A 21,503-nucleotide genomic window follows, 5' to 3' on the forward strand; every position below is an offset into this window, starting at 1 on the left:
CAGATTTAGGCCGTGAATTATATAAAGATGTAAAAGGAGACAGCGGTGACGAGACGCAGAGTTCCTTCTGGTCAGCGAGAGGAGCTGCTGGGATGAAGTAGCTGTGGGCCTGGCCATCTGGATGAGGGTGTGGAAAGAGGGCCTCAATGAACTGCACCATTTCCAAGCAATACGTCTGAAGATCTTGACGTGTCTGCAGGAATAGTGGATCTCTGTGGACACTGACCCGCCTAATTTACAGTCTCTATGGGATTAAAGCTGCGCAGCTCTGGAGGCTACAAATCTTCATTATCTTTGGATCCCAAACAGCGATGAGCATCTCTCAACCTCCCTAGTATTATATTTAGCTAATGCGTCTCCATTTGTGGTGCTTTGGACCTCACTTGGAAGGTACTCCTCAACAAACAGACTTCTGAATTTAGAACTGGGAGCACGTCTGAAGGAGGAGTAAAAGAAACGTGTATGTGCTTCATGGAAAACAGAGACTCCTAATGTAAGAGATAAAGAATGAATTAGAGGAAGGCTTTACTGCTAAGAGGCTCTTCTTTCAGAGCTCAGTACACTTAATTGAATTCTTATGTTTTAGTTTTTAATGTTAATTTTTTATTCTTATGTTTAATATCAGCATTGTTTTAGATGTTGCCTCTAAACCCAAAAGGATGGTATTTAACCGTAATAGTAAAAATACATAAACAATACACAGTGGCGAAAGTAACGAATGATAAATATTCAAATTACTGAATTTGAGATGGTTTATTTAATCAGGAATTGTACTTTACTACACTGTACAAAATGCTGGGTTCCACACATTTCATTCATTCATTCATTTTCCTTTGGCTTAGTCCCTTATTTAATAGGGGTCGCCACAGCGGAATGAACCGCCAACTATTCCAGCATATGTTTTACACAGCGGATGCCCTTCCTGCCGCAACCCCATACTGTGAAACACCCATACACTCTCATTCACACACACTACAGCCAATTTAGCTTGTTCAATTCACCTATACCACATCTATTACTGTGGGGGAAACTGGAGCACCTGGAGGAAACCCACACCAACATGAGGAGAACATGCAAACTTCACACAGAAACACCAACTGGCTCAGCCGGAACTCCAACCAGTGACCTTCTTGCTGTGAGACGATAGTGCTAGCCACTGAACCACCATGACACCATAAATAATACATTTCAGTGTAAATAAAAACAGTAAATTTATTCAATGAAACTTTATTTTGGACAACAAAAAAAGTTTACATGACTTCATTTACAATAAAAGCTGAAAGTTACACTGGTATAACTAATGCACTGTAAAAAAAATGGTTGCCTTAAACTTTTAAGCAAAATTAAATTAACCTTATGAGTCCATTGAACTTATATTATGTTAAACTGACTTAAAACAGCTTGTGTAACTTAAAAAATAAGTTAGAACCTGACTAACTTTTTAGTCTTAGTTTTTAAGTTTAATAAGTTACAATGACCTAAAAACAAATGCTGTCAGGACTAACAGATCATATAATTTTTTACAGTGTGCTAATGACGGCTATAATATACAGTAAATTCATAAAACATCACGAATTGTACTTTACTACACTGTAAAAATGCTGGGTTTCACACAATTCATTCATTCATTCATTTTCCTTTGGCTTAGTCCCTTATTTATCAGGGGTCGCCACAGTGGATTGAGCGGAATGATTTTTTGGTACTCTTTCCACCACTGACATTAAGCATCATAAAAAACTAATATACTATCGTTTTATGCATGATGTATTTCAGCCAAAACTTTTATATGAAGGGTCGTGAAAACTCTTGTTTCAGCAGCAGTCATTTCCCACCACAGCATTGATAAATGCTGCAAAAGTGGGCGTAGCTAAGCTGCAGAGTGAGGGAGGGGGTGGGACGCAGTTTTATTTCACTGTCATTGAGTTAAAAGCATCAAAGCTTCCCACAAATGCACACTGTAACTCAACCTTCACAAGACACATTTAGAGCTTTCTAGACTAAAAGCACTCTGTCATTTTTGTTTATACAGACAAGAGTAAGACATCATTTGAATTTTTTATTGATTTATACTCCCAATAGCAACAAAACACTGCGCTTTATATGCTTAAAAGCAAAACAATCTGTATTTTCTACCATCTCAGTATCCAGGAGCTTCTTTCTGAAGAGTAGACATGAGTTTGTACATTCCCCAGTCTGTCTGGAAACCCATTGCATGTGTTTCAAGACCTATATGAGCATATTGTCACATATTTTCTTCAAAAGTTATGTTAATCTAAATATTAGCACTATGATTGATCAAATTACCCGTCAATCAAATTTTTGTGGAAACTCTTACAGAAAAAAACACATGTACGTTACATGAGCGGGACTGAAAGTGCCATAAATCATGTAAAGCATACGGTGGGTTGTTCATTCATTAATTCATTTGGCTTAGTTCCTTATTTATCAGGGGTCACCACAGTGGAATAAGACGCCAACTATTCCGGCATATGTTTACGCAGTGGATGTCCTTCCAGCCACAACCCAGTATTTGGAACCCAGTACACCCGGAGGAAACCCACGCAAACTTGGGTAGATCATGCAGACTCCACACAAAAATGCCAACTGGCCCAACAGGGGCTCGAACCAGCGACCTTCTTGCTCTGAGGCAACAGTGCTAAGCAACTTAATTGTTTTTTCAAATATTTCCAGGGTACAGTGTGAGCCAAATACAAGAATGTATGAATAAAGCATAGCAATTTATACACCAGCGTATTGCTCCGTTCTTGATCATAACTCCAGGTAATAACAACAACAGAACGTTCAGTATTTATCGACACATTTCTATGCAGTGGCAAAAGTTGATCTATTTTGTACTTTGACTGTAAAATAAGTACAAGCTACGGTGCACACAGCAATGTGTCCGCTTTGGTCAGCATGGCTTAAGCCATTGAAATGAATGGGTTTCAAAGCACATCAATTTCCACATTCCACAGAAGATTGGTTTAGTTGGAGACCTAGAGACCTACCAGTTGAACATAATGAACACAACACACACAACTACATATATTTTTGGCAGAAATAAACATTCTACAGAGAACAAGAAAGCAACCATTTTAATCACACTAAAAGGTTGTGATTCAGAGAAAGACGAAGTTGATCTAAAAAAAACTGGATCCTGACAAAGTCCTTTTCAAGTCTTGACCAAGTTCAAAACGATCATGTGTTAGTTATGCGCCTATGCAGGTCCAAACGCTTGTTTAATATAAAATTTCAGTTTATTCATGACAATTTGCATTTGTATAATGCTATTATTATTAGCAGTATTATTTATTATATGCATATTTATATTTGTTTTAATAAAAACTAGTTTAAAATTGTCCACCTGTGGGGTTTTGGAGATTTATGCATCATCATATGGGGCATAAGAATAAGACTTGTGTTTGGCTATAACTCAGTTTTTTGACGACACCTTGTTATTATTGTTCATTTGTTCGTTTGCTGGAAATTATAACTGAATTTAGAAATAATTTTGAAATAAATCTTTGCACTTAACAAATGAAACTACATATGTAGGCTAATGGATGTTTTCAGTAGAGTGAGTACAACACCGTTTCCTTATCCATGAAAAGAAAAGGCGTAAAGAGTAAAAGTAAAGTAAAGAGATAGTAAAGACGCTGAATGGAGGAGGCTCATTTTTTATCCTTACTGCAGATGGTCTGTTTAACTATTTTCTCGCTAGTGAAGCATTCAGTTTTTCCACTTACAAAGTCCGCCATGTAAATAGCAAATGTGCTATAGCGTGACGCAACTGACTCTTAAAGGGAATGAGAGACGAAACTCTGGTGTAATGCATGTTATACTTAAAACACACCCATAACTCATTAGGAGAATAAGCACAACCCTGTTAGACCATGCACCATGGCGCAAACTGTATTTTTCCATCCTTAAAATAGCAAAACTGGATTCGGACATGATCTTAATGCTTCTTTTGCACCTTGTACTTTAGACTTTGTGTCTAGATCATTAAAATAGAGCTCATTATGTTAAATTGTACAGTTGAATTTTCATTAAAAGTTGACAAAGCAGAGATCAACATTCCATAATGCAATTTACAACCGTAAATAAACGGAAAACACTTAAATACAAAATACAGAATCTGTCAATTAACAGATTTTTTTACAATGTAGCTTGTGAGGCTCTGATTAATTACTATAAATGATCATCCAATCAGAAGGCGAGCGCCAATCAGAAAGTGAGCGCATCTGGCTTGAGTTTGACTAAAGGAGGTGGCGTTTTAATAAAACTCCCCTCCTTGACACCCTTTCCTACTTCTGCTTCCTTTAATCAGGGTTGACCTCTGGATCAATGAGTCCGTTTAGCCCACCCTCTATCTGCAGACGCAGGAGGCCGGTCTAATTGAGGGAGAAATGCAAACCTGTTTATGCCCTTATAACTTTTAGTGACCGCAGCTATTGCATGCACTTGATAAAACACTTGGAGTTTCTCATTACTGAATAATTCAAAGCCACTCAGCATGGAACTAATTAAAGTCCCTGAAAGCACATAGAGCCGTCATTTGTGTTGGGAGATAAAAGAGAGCGGCCATTCGCTAATGAGCTTGTTTCTGATTATTAAAGGTTCGCCATCGTGCAGTGCGATGTCGAGCAAGTCAAGAGCTTTGAAGGATCGCTCAACAAGGATGAGGAGTGAAAAAACTAGGACAAGATGTGAAAAGGCTTGGCTATTTGGCCTGAGCTCTCTGAACACAGCATCTGTGATTTCTCATGATATCAGACAGGAAAACTCCCGCTGCCCTGAAACTCGGTTTGTCTGTCTCAGCAGGCGGCAGCGAGTGCACAGGTCAGACTTCAGCTCAGCACTGAGGATATAACAGCATCACAACAATATCTCTTCTCCAGACGAGCTGGTTCAGGGAGCAACAAAACACATTTTTTCTTTTTTTCATTATTCTGATGGCCTTAACGGACCAATAGTTCACATTTGGGGCGCCAGCGTCTGATTTCTTTTATCTTTGCCATAGTGACAGTCCATAATACTTAACTAGATAATTTTAAGATACTAGAATTGATCTTAAAGTGCAATTTAAAGGCTTAACTAGGTTAATTAAGCAAGTTAGGTTAATTAGGTAAGTCATTAGTGGTTTGTTCTGTAGACAATCAAAAATAAATATTGCTTAAGAGGGTTAATAATATTGACCTTAAAATGGTTTTAAGAAAATATAAACTGCTTGTATTTGTCTTATTTCTAGCTGAAATAAAACAAATAAGACTTTCCTCCAGAGGAAAAAAATATTAGAGAAAATACTATGAAAAATTACTTACTCTTAAATATCATTCGAAAAAAAAAAATTGCTCATTCTTTTGCAGGAATCCCCATGTCTTACTATATATTGCTGCTGTTAAAGGGAAGAAAATACAAAGCATATGTAAGATCTGAAAGTGTCTTTTTGCCTGAGATATAATATGTATGTTCTACAGTGCATCTGGAAAGTATTCATAGCGCTTCACTTTTTCCACATTTTTTTATGTTACAGCCTTATTCCAAAATGGATTAAATTCATTTATTTACTCAAAACTCTACACACAATACCCCATAATGACAACGTGAAAAAAAAGTGCTTTGTTGAAAATTGTTGCAAATTTATTAAAAATAAAAAACCTGAAAAATCACATGTACAGAAGTATTCACAGCCTTTGCTCAATACTTTATTGATGCACCTTTGGCAGCAATTACAGCCTCAAGTCTTTTTGAATATGATGCCACAAGTTTGGCACACCTGTCTTTGGGAATTTTTGCCCATTCCTCTTTGCAGTACCTCTCAAGATCTATCAGGTTGGATGGGAAGCGACGGTGTACAGCCATTTTCAGATCTCTTCAAAGATGTTCAATGGGGATTTAAGTCTAGGCTCTGGCTGGGCCACTCAAGGACATTCACCAAGTTGTTGTGAAGCCACTTCATTGATATTTTGGCAGTGTGCTTTGGGACATTGTCGTGCTGGAACATTGTCCGTCGCCCCAGTCTGAGGTCAAGAGCAGTCTGAAGCAGGTTTTCATTTAGGATGTCTCTGTACATTACTGCATTCTGTACATGTTTCCCTCTATCCTGACTAGTGTTCCGGATCCTGCTGCTGAAAAACCTCCCCACAGCATGATGGGGAGTCTCATCAGATCAGAGAATTTTGTTTTGTATGATCTGAGAGTCTGCCTTTTGGCAAATTTCAGGCGGGGAGTGGCTTAAGTTTGGCCACTCTACCATACAGGTCTGATTGGTGAATTGCTGCACCGATAATTGTCCTTCTGTAAGGTTCTCCTCTTTCTGCAGAAGAACTCTGGAGCTCAGACAGAATGACCATCGGGTTATTGATCACCTCCCTGACTAAGGCCCTTCTCCCCGATCACTCACCTTAGATGGCCGGCCAACCCTGGGAAGAGTCCTGGTGGTTCCAAACATCTTCTACTTACAGATATTGGAGGCCACTGTGCTAATTGGTACTTTCAGAGCAGCAGAAATTTTTCTGTAACCTTCCCCAGCCTTGTGCCTCAAGGCAATCCTGTCTACAGTCAATTCCTTTGTCTTCATGCTTGGTTTGTGCTTTAACATGCACCGTCAACCCTGGGACCTATATAGACAGACGTATGCCTTTTCAAATCATGTCCAGTCAACTGAATTGACCACAGGTGAACTCCAATTAAGCTACTAAAACATCTCAAGGATGATCAGTGGAAACAGAATGTACCTGAGCTCAACTTAGAGCTTCACGGCAAAGGCTGTGAATACTAATGTACATGTGATTGTTCTGCTTTTTAATTTTTTAGAATAAATTTGCAACTATTTCAAAAAATCTTTTTTCACATTGTCATTATGAGGTATTGTGTGTCGAATTTTGAGGAAATAAATGAATTGAATCCATTTTGGAATAAGGCAGTAACATTAAAAAGTGAAAGCGAATACTATGAAAAGCCCCCCGACATGAAGACTATGATATTACGAATATTTTCCGGATGCACCGTATATGTATCTAACATTACATTTCTCTAATATGTTGTATGTTTTTAACACAACTTCATATTAACAAAACAAATAATAATAGTTTTTCATTTGTCATCATTTAATCAACTTTCAATTCTCTTTCAAAATAATAAAACAGAAATCATTATCATTATTATTAATAATTTGTCAATTGTCAATTTTATTTATATAGCACTATTAAACACAACCAAAGGTTAACCAATGTGTGGCACAATACAAATCACAAAGAGAAAGAAATAAAATTATAGATAAAACAAACAATTCTCACTGATAAAATGATAAAAAAAGTTTCAACCTATATTTACAAAAAAAAACAAGAGATTGTTTAGACCTAATACAGAGGGGCAGATCGTTCCACAATCTAGGACCAGCTACTGCAAAAGCACAGTCACCCCTGCATATTAGCCTCGACTTAGGGATACATAATAATCTCTGGTTTGATGACCGAAGAGACAGACCAGCCTGATGTTCAGTCAACAAGTCTGACAGAATGAAATATATTTCATTAACAAGTCTACTACTGTATATTTATTTCAACAACACAGTTTTATGTTTCATTAATTACTAAAATAAAAAAAAAATTACATATAAAATAAATAATACATTCATTCATTTTCATTCGGTTTAGTCTCTAATTTATCAGAGGTGGCCAAAACAGAATGAATCGATAACTATTCTGGCATATGTTTTATGCAGTGGATGCCCTTCCAGCCGCAACTCAGTACTGGGAAACACCCATACTCTCTCACATTCACATACACACTCATACACTACAGCCTATTTTTTTTAACCCAATTCACCTAACGTAAAGTGCATGTCTTTGGACTGTGAGGGAAACTGGAGCACCCAGAAGAAACCCATGCCAACATGAGGAGAACATGCAAACTCCACATAGAAATGTCAACTGGCCCAGCTGGGACTCAAACCAGAGACTTTCTTGCTGTTAGGCGACAGTGCTAACCACTGAACCACCGTTTACATTTCAGTATAAATTAAAAAAACTTTATTTTAAAAAAGTTTATTCAGAGAAGCTTTATTTTGGCCAACAAAAAAGTTAACATGAATTAATTTATAATGAAAGCTGAAAGTTACGCTGGTATAACTAATGCACTGCAAAAAAAATCCTGGATGCCTTAAAGAGCCCCTATTATGCATTAAAATTGTCATATTTTGGTTTTGGAGGTCTCTAACAACAGTCTGATATGCATGCAAGGTCAAAAAACACTTTTATTGTCTTATAATATGCATTTATTTTTACCTAATAATCCCAAATGACTCCCATTTGATTCGTTCAGCAATTCATTTGTTCCCAAACCCCTCCTTAGCGCGATGTTAATCTGTGCTGATTGGTGTGATGACCCAGTCTGTTGTGATTGGTCGACTGTTCAGTGTGAGACAGAGAGAAATGCTACCACAGCTTATCAACAATTTCAAGGTAGTTAAAAAAAGTTCAGAGTGTATGTGTGAGCCCAATGCAGGAGTGTATTAAAGCAATGCAGTTTAACACCAGCATATTGCTCTATTGTTAACCATAAGTAAAAACAGTGACACATCCAGTGTTAATCCACACAGTGGAAAAAAGCTGAACTATTTTAAAACTTGGCCCCCGCACGTGTGTAGGAAGAGCTAATGGTGGCCATAGCAATGACAAACGGCAGTGAATCACGAGCACACAAACGCGTTTAAAACCATAAAGTGGCATGCGCTGCGTTTTCAACGTGGTTTTAGACACGATATGAGAATATAAAGAGTTAACCAGATGCAGTACAAGCGGTTACAAGTAACAAAACACAATTTAATACATAGTTTGCAAGCTAGAGAAAACAAGAGGCCACCATTTTAATCACACTTACTTACACTTGTGAAATGGAGGAAGAAACTGATCCATGAACTGTGTACTGTAAAGTTCCTGTCCAGCTCAGACAAAGTCCCATTCATCAATAGTCTTTTCTGGTCCTTTCTTTAACAAACAGCCGATGAATCTCCTGTTGTAAGTGTGTTGATTACTGAAGCACTCGTCAGAAAAATGACAGGAACACAGTAATGGCTGGGGCTATAATGCTGAGGTATTTTTGCAAAAACAAACTTCAACCACTGACTCTTCACCGCCTCTTCACATGTTTGGGTAGGGAAAATAAAACTAACTTTCCCTCACATTTCAGAGCACAGCGTCTTTGCAACGATTCAAACAGGATCTGCTACAGTGTTTGTGGGCGGGGCCAGGGGTTTCCAATTTCCCGGGTCTGCTTGTACAGCAAATGGGCGGGGAGTTCCGTATCGATGTCACGCCGGCACTGCTAAAGACTCGTTACCGTGAAGATTAACGAAAAAATCTACTAAAAAAGTACTATCATAGAAATATACACTAGATATCACATAAGGACCCTGAGCATGCGTCAATAGCGCCACCACAATTGTACAGTGCTCCTAGGACAAAAGTCGTTCAGCCGCACTAGTCAAGACAGTGAGCCAATTTGAAGATGCTGGATATTAGCACTGTGTACAGGTGTAATAACGAGCAAACAAAGAAAACAAAGCACAAAGGCATCATATTTCAGGTAAGATTTCGTTTTAACGTTTTTGTATGTTAACTTTTGTGCTCAACAAGTAACGTTATTGATGATAATACAGTCACCTACTGCATTCACCATAAGGCAAAGGAGCACCAACTCGCACTAAATTCTAGGCTTATGCTAGTTTTGTTGAATAAAAGAAGCAAACAATGTTATGAAATATGACAACAAGATGCTGCGGTGCCAGAAACTTGTATTATTGTTGGCTAAGTGAATGAGTCATAAAGGGGATTCATTCACAAACGAATCGCTCCCTCCGTCAGAATGAGAAGTGAAAGCAGGGGGAGGGGTGTGTTTCTGTACATGGATTAGATCAAATTAAACAGGGAGGGAGGATAATACATCTCCATGCACACAAACACTCGCTCTTTGTCGGCAATGTCCGTGCGGTCACCATCAATGTAGAAAAGTGATGTAAATTTATAATTTTTCGTAATTTATAAACAATATTTGCATACTGACCACCGAGAAACTCCCGATCATAAATATATGTGTATATGAGTATAACTATGGCTTTTGGATGGCCACAGTCCTTCACTGCACCTTGGTCCCGCATTCATTTCAAAGGAGCGCTTTGTACTAAACCTTGTACTAAAATGGCGGCTCTATTGATGCATTCCTTCTAATAGACAACAGCAGGGTAGGGGACATCTAATGTATATATCTAATGTATATAACTATATATGAAGTACTATGACTCGACTCTTTTAAAGTTTTAAACACGGTGCACTTTCAGATTTAAGTCTTAGCTGGATGTTTCACTTCACTTAGAGCTGTTACACACTGCATGGAAGGTCATTTTCAAAACCCCATAATAGGGGCTCTTTAAATGTTTAAGCTGAATCCATTTAACCTTATTGAACCATTGAATTTATATTACGTTAAACTGACTTAAAACAACTTGTGTAACTTAAAAAAAATTAAGTTAGAACCTGATTAGCTTAGTTTAATAAGTTACATAATAAATGAAAATTAATATATTTAATAAATGACCTAAAAACATATGCTGTCAGGACTAACTGATCATATTTTTTTTACAGTGTGCTAATGACAGCTATAATATACAGTAAATTCATAAAACACACTTTCTATTGTTTTAATCCACTCTAACGGGTGTTCCCAAGATTATTTAAAATCATTCGCATGCAGTTCAAATAGAACCTCTTCTCTCTCAGCCAACTAGATAACTTCATCCTGAAAATATACTTAAATCCGCATAATTCACAATAACATTCAGTACTTCACAGAAAACCAAATCGACAAGCAGCAGTCTCGTCAACAAGCCCAAAACTCTCACACACTCTGTCATCGACTCGTCAGATTCAGCCAAAGAGCAGCTGTCCAGACATTCAGCCAAATCCATAAAATAATAATAATAATAATAATTCTGCACCTCATGCAACATCCAGCGCTGGATCTGTGATGATCAGTGAAAATAAAGTTCCACAGAAGTACGTTGTTAACCCCGATAACAACTTCCTTTCCCAAAATGAATGATCTGATATCTGGCACAGCCTGGTTTTCTTGCCTCACACGTCAAACTGGAAGTTATGGCTAAAATAAAAGTGCAATTTGTAAGACACACATCTCTATTTTAAGGATTTTTCTGTTTGATTCCTGTCCATCTCTTATTTATAAGGAAGTTTTTGGCTTTGATTTGTTTGCAACTTCTTGGAAAGCTGCAAAACATATATTCTTTTGTCCTGATTTGCTAAATGATGTAATACAATGTAATAATAAGAGGTAAAGATATGTAAGAGCATTTTCATTGTTATGGGTGTGAAGTTTGCAGTAAAAACTCAAAACAAATTCACAGAGAAAGTATACTGTGTGTTAACATTATATTGGAACATCTGTTTATATTTTCCAAAACAACAACACAGAGTTAAGGGATCAGAAAAATATCAATCTGTACATTTTTTTAGATTTTAAATGAGAAAATAAACATGCGGTATGGATGTGACCAAAACCAGCACTGTAAAATACAAGCCTACACTACCTGACAAAAGTCTTATCATCGATCCCAATTGTAAGAGCAACAAATAATAACTTGACTTCTAGTTGATCATTTGGAAAAGTGGAAGAAAGGTCGATTTTTCTGATGAATTATCTGTTGAATAGCACACCAATCATCACAAATACTATAGAAGACAAGATTCTCACAGAAATCCATCAAGTTTGGTGAAGGAAAAATCATGGTTTGGGGTTACGCTCAGTATGTGCGAGAGATCTGCAGAGTGGGAGTCCTTCAAGAACGCTTTCTTTGCCATTCCAGATAACTTTACATTCAAAATGGGAGTATGCAAAAGATCTGCAGAGTGGATGGCAACATCAACAGCCTGAGGTATCAAGACATTTGTGCTGCCCATTACAATACAAACCAAAGGAGAGGGCAAATTCTTCAGCAGCATAGCACTCCTTCTCATACTTCAGCCTCCACATCAAAGTTCCTCAAAGCAAAGAAGGTCAAGGTGCTCCAGGATTGGCCAGCCCAGTCACCAGACATGAACATTATTGAGCATGTCTGGGGTAAGATGATGGAGGAGGCATTGAAGATGAATCCAAAGAATCTTGATGAACACTGGGAGTCCTGCAAGAATGCTATCTTTGCCATTCCAGATGACAGATGATGTATAGATGCAGTCGTCCAAGCTCATGGGAGTCATACATAATATTAATTCTTTTTCCACTGCACCATGCCTTTGTGTTCTATACTGTACATTATTGCTGTTAATTGGTAAGTTAATATTGTCTAAGCAAAGTCAGATCTTACTGTCCTAATTAAATCATTAAAAATCAAGGCATGATCATATTTTATTTTGGTGAAATCACTGTAATCTAGAGGCCTTTGCCTTTCATATAAGCCACTTCTGATACCAAATGATCAACTAAAACTTAAGTTATTATTTGCTGTTCACAAAACTTGGATAGGCGACAAGACTTTTGTCAGGTAACTTCGAAAGGGTTTCTCTATTTTGGTGAAAACTTAATGAGTTCAAGTTCAATGAGCTAAGTTCACATTTGCATGGAATTGCTCATAAACGTCTGCTTCTGCGAAAACACAACACATAAACCATTCAAATGTCTGACATCACATGATTCAAAAACCAGTTTGGTGAAAAAGCTGACAGGTACATAAAACACGGCAACTGATAATCAGACAACGCAGCAGCACTGCATCACTACACCATATATCATCCTCAATTTAGCTGCCAGAAGGCCGCTGTGCTGCCAATGAACACCTGCCAAGCTAACCGTAGCATTTTCATTTGCTTTCTTCACGTCATCTTCCAAGCACTAGAAATGGGCCGGTTTTATATTCAGAGAACACATGCAGCAAAATCCCAAATCTGACAAAGGAAGGCAGAATAAATACGCTACAACTAATGAGGACACACCTGGACACAATCAGGGCTGGGCTGGAGAACAAAGACATGACAACAACATAAAACAAACCAAATTCAAAATAAAAGTCAACGGAGGACTAAAAAGGAAAGTCAAAGAGAGATCCAAAAAACATCCCCCCAAACAACAGAACTCTTTGACTCAAAACTGAATCTTTGATTTCAAGGTGCAGATTTCAAAGTGCAGGGTTTTTGAAAACAACACTGTTAAATACTCAGATGAGGCATTTATTTAACTGAAAAGAAAATGGAGTATGGAATGTTGGACACTTCATGCACTGAGCTGAAACAGCTTTAAATGTTTAGTGAAGGAGACGGAGCTTTCAGACTGTAATGCTAAATTACAAAAAGCCTTTTGGGGGGTGTTTAAGCCACTTGGTCACTTCATGTGTTTTTTTTTCTGATTAGATAGCCATCAGATTGTGAAAAGGACAGGTGTAAACACCCTTCAAAACACATTGAAGATGGACATAAATGCAATTGCTAAAATCAAGTCAGGAGGTTGTCTGGGATTGGACAGGTCTAAATGCATCTGGTTGCTGAAACCACATATGTAAGTTTTGGCCCCACTTCTATTAAGTGGCCTCACTAATATGTAGTTACATTGAAATTAAAATTCTTTACAATTATCATACTTTATCATTGTACTTATGCTCGATTAAATACCTCTATGTAATTGCACCAGTAATTAATTTCTGTAATTACATTTATAAAAGGGGCATCACAGTGGCATAGTGGATAACACGATCGCCTCACAGCAAGAAGGTCGCTGGTTCGAGCCCCGGCTGGGTCAGTTGGCATTTCTGTGTGGAGTTTGCATGTTCTCCGTGTTAGCATGGGTTTCCCTATGGTATTGGTGATTTGAACAAGCTAAATTGGCTTTAGAGTATGAGTGTAAATGCAAGACTGTATAGGTGTTTCCCAGTGTTGGGTTGTGGCTGGAAGGGCATCCGCTGCGTAAAACATATGCTAGATAAGTTGGCAGTTCATTCTGGGACTATAAAGGGACTATTCTGGGTCAATAAAGGGACTGTGCTGAAAAGAAAATGAATGAATGAATGAATAAATGAACATTTATAAAAGTAAAGTACAAATTCCATGGACTACAAATCCCATGCCAACCAAGATACATAGCTTATGCTTCTGTAAAAATAACAACAGTAAAATAAGCATCAGATACACTGAATTTTAAGTTTAAGCAAACTAAATTTGCATGCACTTTAAAAAATGCTGGGTTTCAGATATTTGTGTAATGACAACATGGAGTTTAGTTTTTAGTTTTTTACAAATTTAAGTGTATTGAACAGAAAACAATTAAGTTGTCCCCAAAAAACAACAAAAATTGTGTTGTTTCAACTCATTTTAAATAAGTAGTTTGAACAAACAGCAAACATCTTTTTTTTTAGACACATTTAAGAGGCTAAATGTAAATGTAAGCATTTTCACAAATCAACAGTGATGGGAATAATGTTGCTATAAATAAACGCCGTTACTAATGGCGATATTTTGTTCAGTAACGGGTAATCAAATTGTATATGTAGAATGTGTATTATTGATATCAACAATCAACATTCTTGATATCAAAAAGGTAATTGTTGATATCATAAATGTAATTGTTGATATCAAGAATTAAATTTATGATATCAACAATTACATTTATGATATCAAGAACTGAATTTTCACTAGTTAAATGTCACCATAGGCTGCCATTCAAATTTAATTGCTGCTATCAAGAACTGATTTCCTACTAGTTAAAATGCAATTCTTGATTTCAATAATTTGATTGTTGAAAAATTTATATCAGGAATTAAATTGTTGATATCAAGAAATACTTTTCAACTAGTAAAGATATTCATTTTTGATATCACAATTGGTTTGTCACTAGTGACAATGTTAATTTCTGATATCATGAATGTAATTGTTACAAGTGAGATTAGCAATTTTAGATATCATAAATTACTGCCCTAATTGTTGATATCAGAAATACATTTTTAGATATCAGAAATAACAAATGTAACGTGTTGAAATATAATTGCAGATAATAAAATTAACATTTCAACCAGTGAAATCAAGTTCTTGATATCAGGAATGGACATTTTTACTAGTAACAATTTAATTGTTGATATCAAGAATAGACATTTGCACTAGTATCCATATGACAACTGATATAAAAAATAAATGCTTTTAAAAGTAAGATTTGTATTTCTGATATGTAAAATGTAATTTTTAACAAGTGAATTTATAATCAATTCTTGATATCAACAAATAAATTTAAATGGCAGTCTATGGTGACATTTAACTAGTGAAAATACAATTACAGATATCAAGAACTATAATACTTAATAGTTGAAATTCAGTTTCTGATATCAAGAATGAACATTTTAACTAGTGAAACTGAATTGTTGATATCAAGGATTAACATTGTTACTAGTGGAAATGCAATTCCTGATATCAACAATTCGCATTCTGGATATTAACAATTAAGTTGTTGATATCCAGAATTTGGATTCTTCATATCAACAATTTAATTATTGACATGAACAATTCATATCCGGTTAAGCAATAAAAGTAAAAATGGCTTGCCAGAATAGCTGTTTTGCCTTTTATTGATAACAGGATATAAATTATTGATATCAAGAATTAAATTGTTGATATCAAGAATCCGAATTCTTGATATCAACAATTGTATTTCTGTGAATGGTGACATCATTGCTGATATCAACAATTAACATTGTTACTAGTTGAAATGTAATATTGATATCAACAATTACCTTTTCTGATATCAAGAACTGAATTGTTGATATCAAGAATACACATCCTGAGAATGAATAAAGTCAATTACCTTTTCTGATATCAAGAACTGAATTGTTGATATCAAGAATACACATCCTGAGAATGAATAAAAGTCAAAACGGCTTGCCATACACTGTTACCAATACTGACAGTAAAATGCGCGTTACTATAATTGAGAACACTGAAGTGGAGCAGTGATGATGATTGGTGTGTCTGTGAACGTGGTGTAACTGAGAACGTGATGATTGGCTTGGATAGAGTACATTTCTATCGTTTGCCAATCAGAGGCAGAGTAGGGCAGGTGTTCACACACACGCACAGTCGGTGGCACACACCAACGATCAGGAGTCAGAACGATGGCAAATCCAACAAGTTCAAAGGTAGCATTTGCAAACTGGAAATATAAGCACTACTTTCTCCTTGTTGAGGTAAAATTTAAGAACGTTTATGTATCGTGCAATTTATGCCCAGGAAAAAAAAGAGCTTCTCTTCGTTGGTGACTAGTAAATCTAATTGAATGAAGCACCTCACGTCGTCACATGGCCACAACATTAGTGGCTATGCAGGTGATAACGTGAGTTCAGCTACTAACGGAGAAAATGAAGCCACGACGTCAAAGACAATTGAATTTTTCTCCACCACAAACACTTAATACTCAGACAGAATTAAAGTAAATAATGTCTAGATATATAATAGAGGGTATACTGCTGTTGTCTCTCACATTGTCCCACAACAACATAAAAATATTGTAGACTAGTGCACAATGTTTTATATTTATTTTATAGTCATTTGTCAAATTAGATTGTTTTAGAGTAACGCAATAATTACTTTCCCTGGTAAATAGTTACTTTATAATTATGTTACTATTTGTGGGAAGTAACTAATTACTCTTTTAAAGGAACGTGCCCAACACTGCAATTCAAATCAAACAGCTATACCTGATCAGAGAAAGCGCATGAAGTGACCAGGTGTAAACAGCTCCATAAAGTTGACATACTATAGCTGGTTAAGTAAATACTGCATAATTGCATAGCGTATAGTGTGTCATTTGGGAGAAATCTTATGCGCACAGGCATGCATGTTATTTGTTGTTTTATGGATCTGTTTTGGCAACACTATCATCTGAACGCAAAGAAAAAAATGTCTCCAATTTTAGTACATTTTTTGTTGTGTAAACGTATACCCAGGAAGACACAATGGCTAATTAGAAGACACGGTGTTCTAATCCATGAGAAGTTAATAGGATTGAAGGTTTTTGCCAAGTGGTTGTTTAGAGATGAAAAACATTACAGGTTAAAATCCTTTAGCCTTAGGAAAACAGCTGCTCTAATAGCTTAAAAGAGTCTTTAATGTCGCAGGTGAAGCATTAAATGTACATTTTACTCATACTATGAAGTATTCGATTTCATAGCAAAATACAAATATCTATTTGTGTGTGTGTGTGTGTGTGTGTGTGTCTGTGGGAAAACTCAGCTTTGCCTCACAGGAATAAATTCACGTTGCATTGTACTACGATAGAAAACAGTTATGTTGAACTGCAAATTGTGCACAGATTTTATTGAATTTGTAATAAAATAAATGACACAAAACGAGTAGTCGTAGAATCGAAATGTTTTACTGAATACGTGAACGGAATGTTAATTGTTTTAAGTGGGAAGTGCTATTGAACGTACACCAACTCTTGACATCTTTTACAACACTTCTCAGTAATGGTACTTAACCAGATTAGGGAAAAAGGCTCAATTAGAGGCCTCCATGTGTTTGCTGGGAGTGTAAATTTACCTTCCAGCACATTATCCCACCTCACAGGTGTTAGAAATTAAGGTGGAGGAGGGGAATAGAGTCTCCATGCTTCGGTAGATGCCTGAAGAACAGTATAGCTGATGACACACACACACACTACCTGACAAAAGTCTTGTCATCGATCCCAGTTGTAAGAGCAATAAATAATAACTTGACTTCTAGTTGATCATTTGGAAAAGTGGCAGAAAGATCCCACATGGACCCAAGATTCGCAGAGAAATCCATCAAGTTTGGTGAAGGACAAATCATGGTTTGGGGTTACATTCAGGATGGGGTGTGCGAGAGATCTGCCTGAGCTATCAAGACATTTGTGCTGCCCGTTACATTACAAACCACAGGAGAGGGCAAATTCTTCAGCAGGATAGCGCTCCTTCTCATACTTCAGCCTCCACATCAAAGTTCCTGAAAGCAAAGAAGGTCAAGGTACTCTAGGATTGGCCAGCCCAGTCACCAGACATGAACATTATTGAGCATGTCTGGGGTAAGATGATGGAGGAGATATTGAAGATGAATCCAAAGAATCTTGATGAACTCTGGGAGTCCTGCAAGAACGCTTTCTTTGCCATTCCAGATGACTTTATTAAGAAGTGATTTGAGTCATTGCAGAGATGTATGGATGCAGTCCTCTAAGCTCATGGGTGTCATGCACAATAATAATTATTTTCCCACTGCACCATGACTTTATATTTTACACTGTACATTATTTCTGTTAAGTGACAAGACTTTTGTCTAAGCAAAGTCAGATCTTACTGTCCTAATTAAATCATTAAAAATCAAGGCATGATCAAATTTTATTTTGGTAAATACTAAATCATTCTAATACTAAATGATCAACTAGAAGTCAAGTTATTATTTGTTGTTCCTAAAACTTGAATAGGCGACAAGACTTTTGTCAGGTAGTGTACATTATACTGTATGTACTAATCTAAATTATAGTGTAGTGTAGTGTAGAAGTAGTTAAATAATAATAATAATAATAATAATAATAATAATAATAATAATAATAATAATAATAATAATAATAATAATAATAATCATAATAATAATAATACCATTTAAATACTATTTATCACTATTTTTAAAGGGAACCTATTATGATGCTAACCACTGAGCCACCGATTCCTTGTACATCATTTTGTAAATAAATAAAAATGTATGCACAAAACAGAAGTTGCAATAGCCCTTTCTTCCCTACTGTGATGCACAGCCAAAGTGAAACTGCTTCTCATAAGAAATAAATCATTACTTCATTTACTCAAATGGAGTAAGTTTACAGTACTCATTAGGATTAGTTTTTGAACTTAAATGGTTTGTTGCAATCGGTTTCCTCAAACGGTTTGAGTTACCTTAACAGCGTTTTACAGCGTACTAATAATATTAATTATAACTAATAATAACCATTATCTTGACCATAATGACAGTACATGACATTTTACTAGTTATTTTGCAAGATAATGTTCAGCTTAAAGTACAATTTAAAGGCTTAACCAGGGTAAGTAAGATTGGTTGATTAGGTAAGCCTGTTTATTCTGTAGCCTACAAAAAACATTTCTTAATTAATAAGGCTAATCATTTTGACCTAAGTAATAATTATTAACAAAAATAATTCCATCCAAACTAAAAGAAATACAACTTTCTCCAGATGAAAAAATATATTAGAAAATACTGTGAAAAATGTCTTTGCTCTGTTAAACATCACTTTGGAGACACTTGAAAAAGAATTCAAATTTCACAAAAGGGCTAATAATTTCGCCTTTATCCGCATGGCTTGTTGCATATTATTATTTATATATTTTGCATTGTTTTTCCTCTGCTATATCTAAACAGACCTGCGACTCATTTATAGGTCTTGACCCACCGGTTGAGAACAACTGACACTTCATACCACAGCGACATTGCATTAATCTTTAGAGAGATGCTCTCCAAGTTTCCATAAACAATAGGAAGTAATAAAAAGTTATAATTTAAAAAAGGTAAAATACCTACTGTTGCCACGTTACAGCATCAACCACAGAACCGCCGTTTTTCATAAACCTGCAAAACAGAGAAAAATAAAATGATTAGTGCGGGTTATTAATGAATTAGAAAAAAACGAATGCGTCGGCATTTGAAAAACTCCCACAGACAAGAACTAACAAGAGGTGTCTGTTTATTTCAGCGGTGACACTGATCTCTCATGCTGCGAGCAAATCTGTGCAGTGAGGATAGTTTACCGGGGAGCTGAGTAATCTCAATCAAACCAGCGAACAAAACTCCTTATAGGGAGCGAAGTTTCTAAACAGTTATTCATGTGACAGAGAGGCAAAGTTCCACAATGAAAAACAGTGACCACCCTTTTTCTCTCCAAAATGTCCCATAATTCCCCTCTCGTCTGCTTCTCTTTCCCTTCGTCTGTCTGCTGCATTAAAACGGCATTTATCATTTCCATATGAACGAGACTGGTAGCAGCAAGGGGTGGCGTCTCGTTCTGAGGAAGACTTCGACAAAAGCACTTGTGGTCGTAATAGCAAGTCTCATTGCAGCCTGCCAAAGTTATGAGAGCTTAAGAGTCCCGGCAGGAAAACACAAAAGTAAATGGGCGCACCTAAACTGCACAGTACAAATCACACCGAGCGGAGCGGCCCATGCCAAAATGATGACAAATAGCTCACATGCTCAGAATTTCTGGCCTTCACGTCGGCCCAGGTTTTCCTTCTTGAATTAACATTTAGTTGAGAGGAGACGCAGCGTGAGATATTGAGACTCGATCAAAACTTTAAATCACATCATGAGTCATTCTGTTACACAATCGCAAGACACTGTAGCTATTTCTGAATGAAATATGATTGTAACAATGCCAATATTTTAGACCACTTTGACATCTGGACGACAATAGCCTAATCAAACGGAGTACAAAATATCAAGAAAAAAATAAAATCAATAAATATAGTAAACACGAGTAGCAGTGTGATATGGCTGTATATCAGCACTGGTGGGAGGCGTGTGTTAACTTGAAGCTGCAGGCCGAGTGCCTTAGTGTCCCACCAGTGATGATATACAGCCATATCGCACTGCTACGAGTAAACAAGTGTACAATGGTTTGACGGCATAATTGTGTGTATAAAAAATAAAATCAAACACAGAGAGTCTCAAAAATACTTTTGTATGAGGAACTACTTTCTTCCACTATTCACATCTGCAGCTGACGTCAGAACAGCAGAAACTATTGATAATTCACCAACGACACTTTAGAGCTAGTGTTTGAATGATTCTCTAGCATAATGTCTAAAGTGTTGACAAAACAGGTGATTTTGCTCAGATTTTAAGATTATAAGGCTGAACGACATGAAGTGAAGTTTCACAAACTAATTTCGAGAGGAGCACGTGATATGATTGAGCACGACTGGCTTCTCATCTGTAATCAGTAATAATCCAATCAGAGTGATCCCAGTTTACTATAAATGGATCGTTTCTCCCTACTGCTCTATCTTCGTTTTGGAAGAATCCCTCCCTCCACCCCACCTCCTCCTTTTCCTCCCTTTTCTAAGGGGGAGATCTCGAGACCTACCTGATCTCGCATCCCCTTATATGCTTATTGACTGGGCGGGAGACTTGGGCTCAAGTATCTCCGAGCTCAGGGTTCTCTCCCGGGACAACATGCTAAACCTGCTATAAACGCCAAGCATATCTAACTGGGAACTCTTGAAGTGCCATTAGTCTACAGAGATTTCCCAGTTTTTCTCTGTTGTATTTGGGAGATCACAATAATTAACCATGAAAAAGCCGAAGCAAAGCAAACACTAACAGATTACTATGGTATAAATACAGTACTACAATATACAAAAGACAAAGACGACTTAGAATGTCACTTAGCGTTTTCTTTTCTTTGTGATCAAATCATTATAAAACAGGTAAGTT

General features: G+C 36.6%; 1 protein-coding gene across 1 annotated transcript in view; it reads right to left on the reverse strand.

Annotated features, from left to right (window-relative positions):
- hpse2 (heparanase 2) overlaps positions 1 to 21,503 on the reverse strand; it is a 157,854-nt gene that overhangs the window by 52,045 nt on the left and 84,306 nt on the right. Inside the window, exon 6 of the mRNA XM_056470240.1 lies at positions 19,593 to 19,640. Coding sequence (XP_056326215.1) covers positions 19,593 to 19,640 — 48 coding nt within the window. The remainder of the gene's footprint in view (positions 1 to 19,592; positions 19,641 to 21,503) is intronic.

The sequence above is a fragment of the Danio aesculapii genome, chromosome 13 (genome assembly GCF_903798145.1).
Source record: "Danio aesculapii chromosome 13, fDanAes4.1, whole genome shotgun sequence".
NCBI lineage: Eukaryota > Metazoa > Chordata > Actinopteri > Cypriniformes > Danionidae > Danio > Danio aesculapii.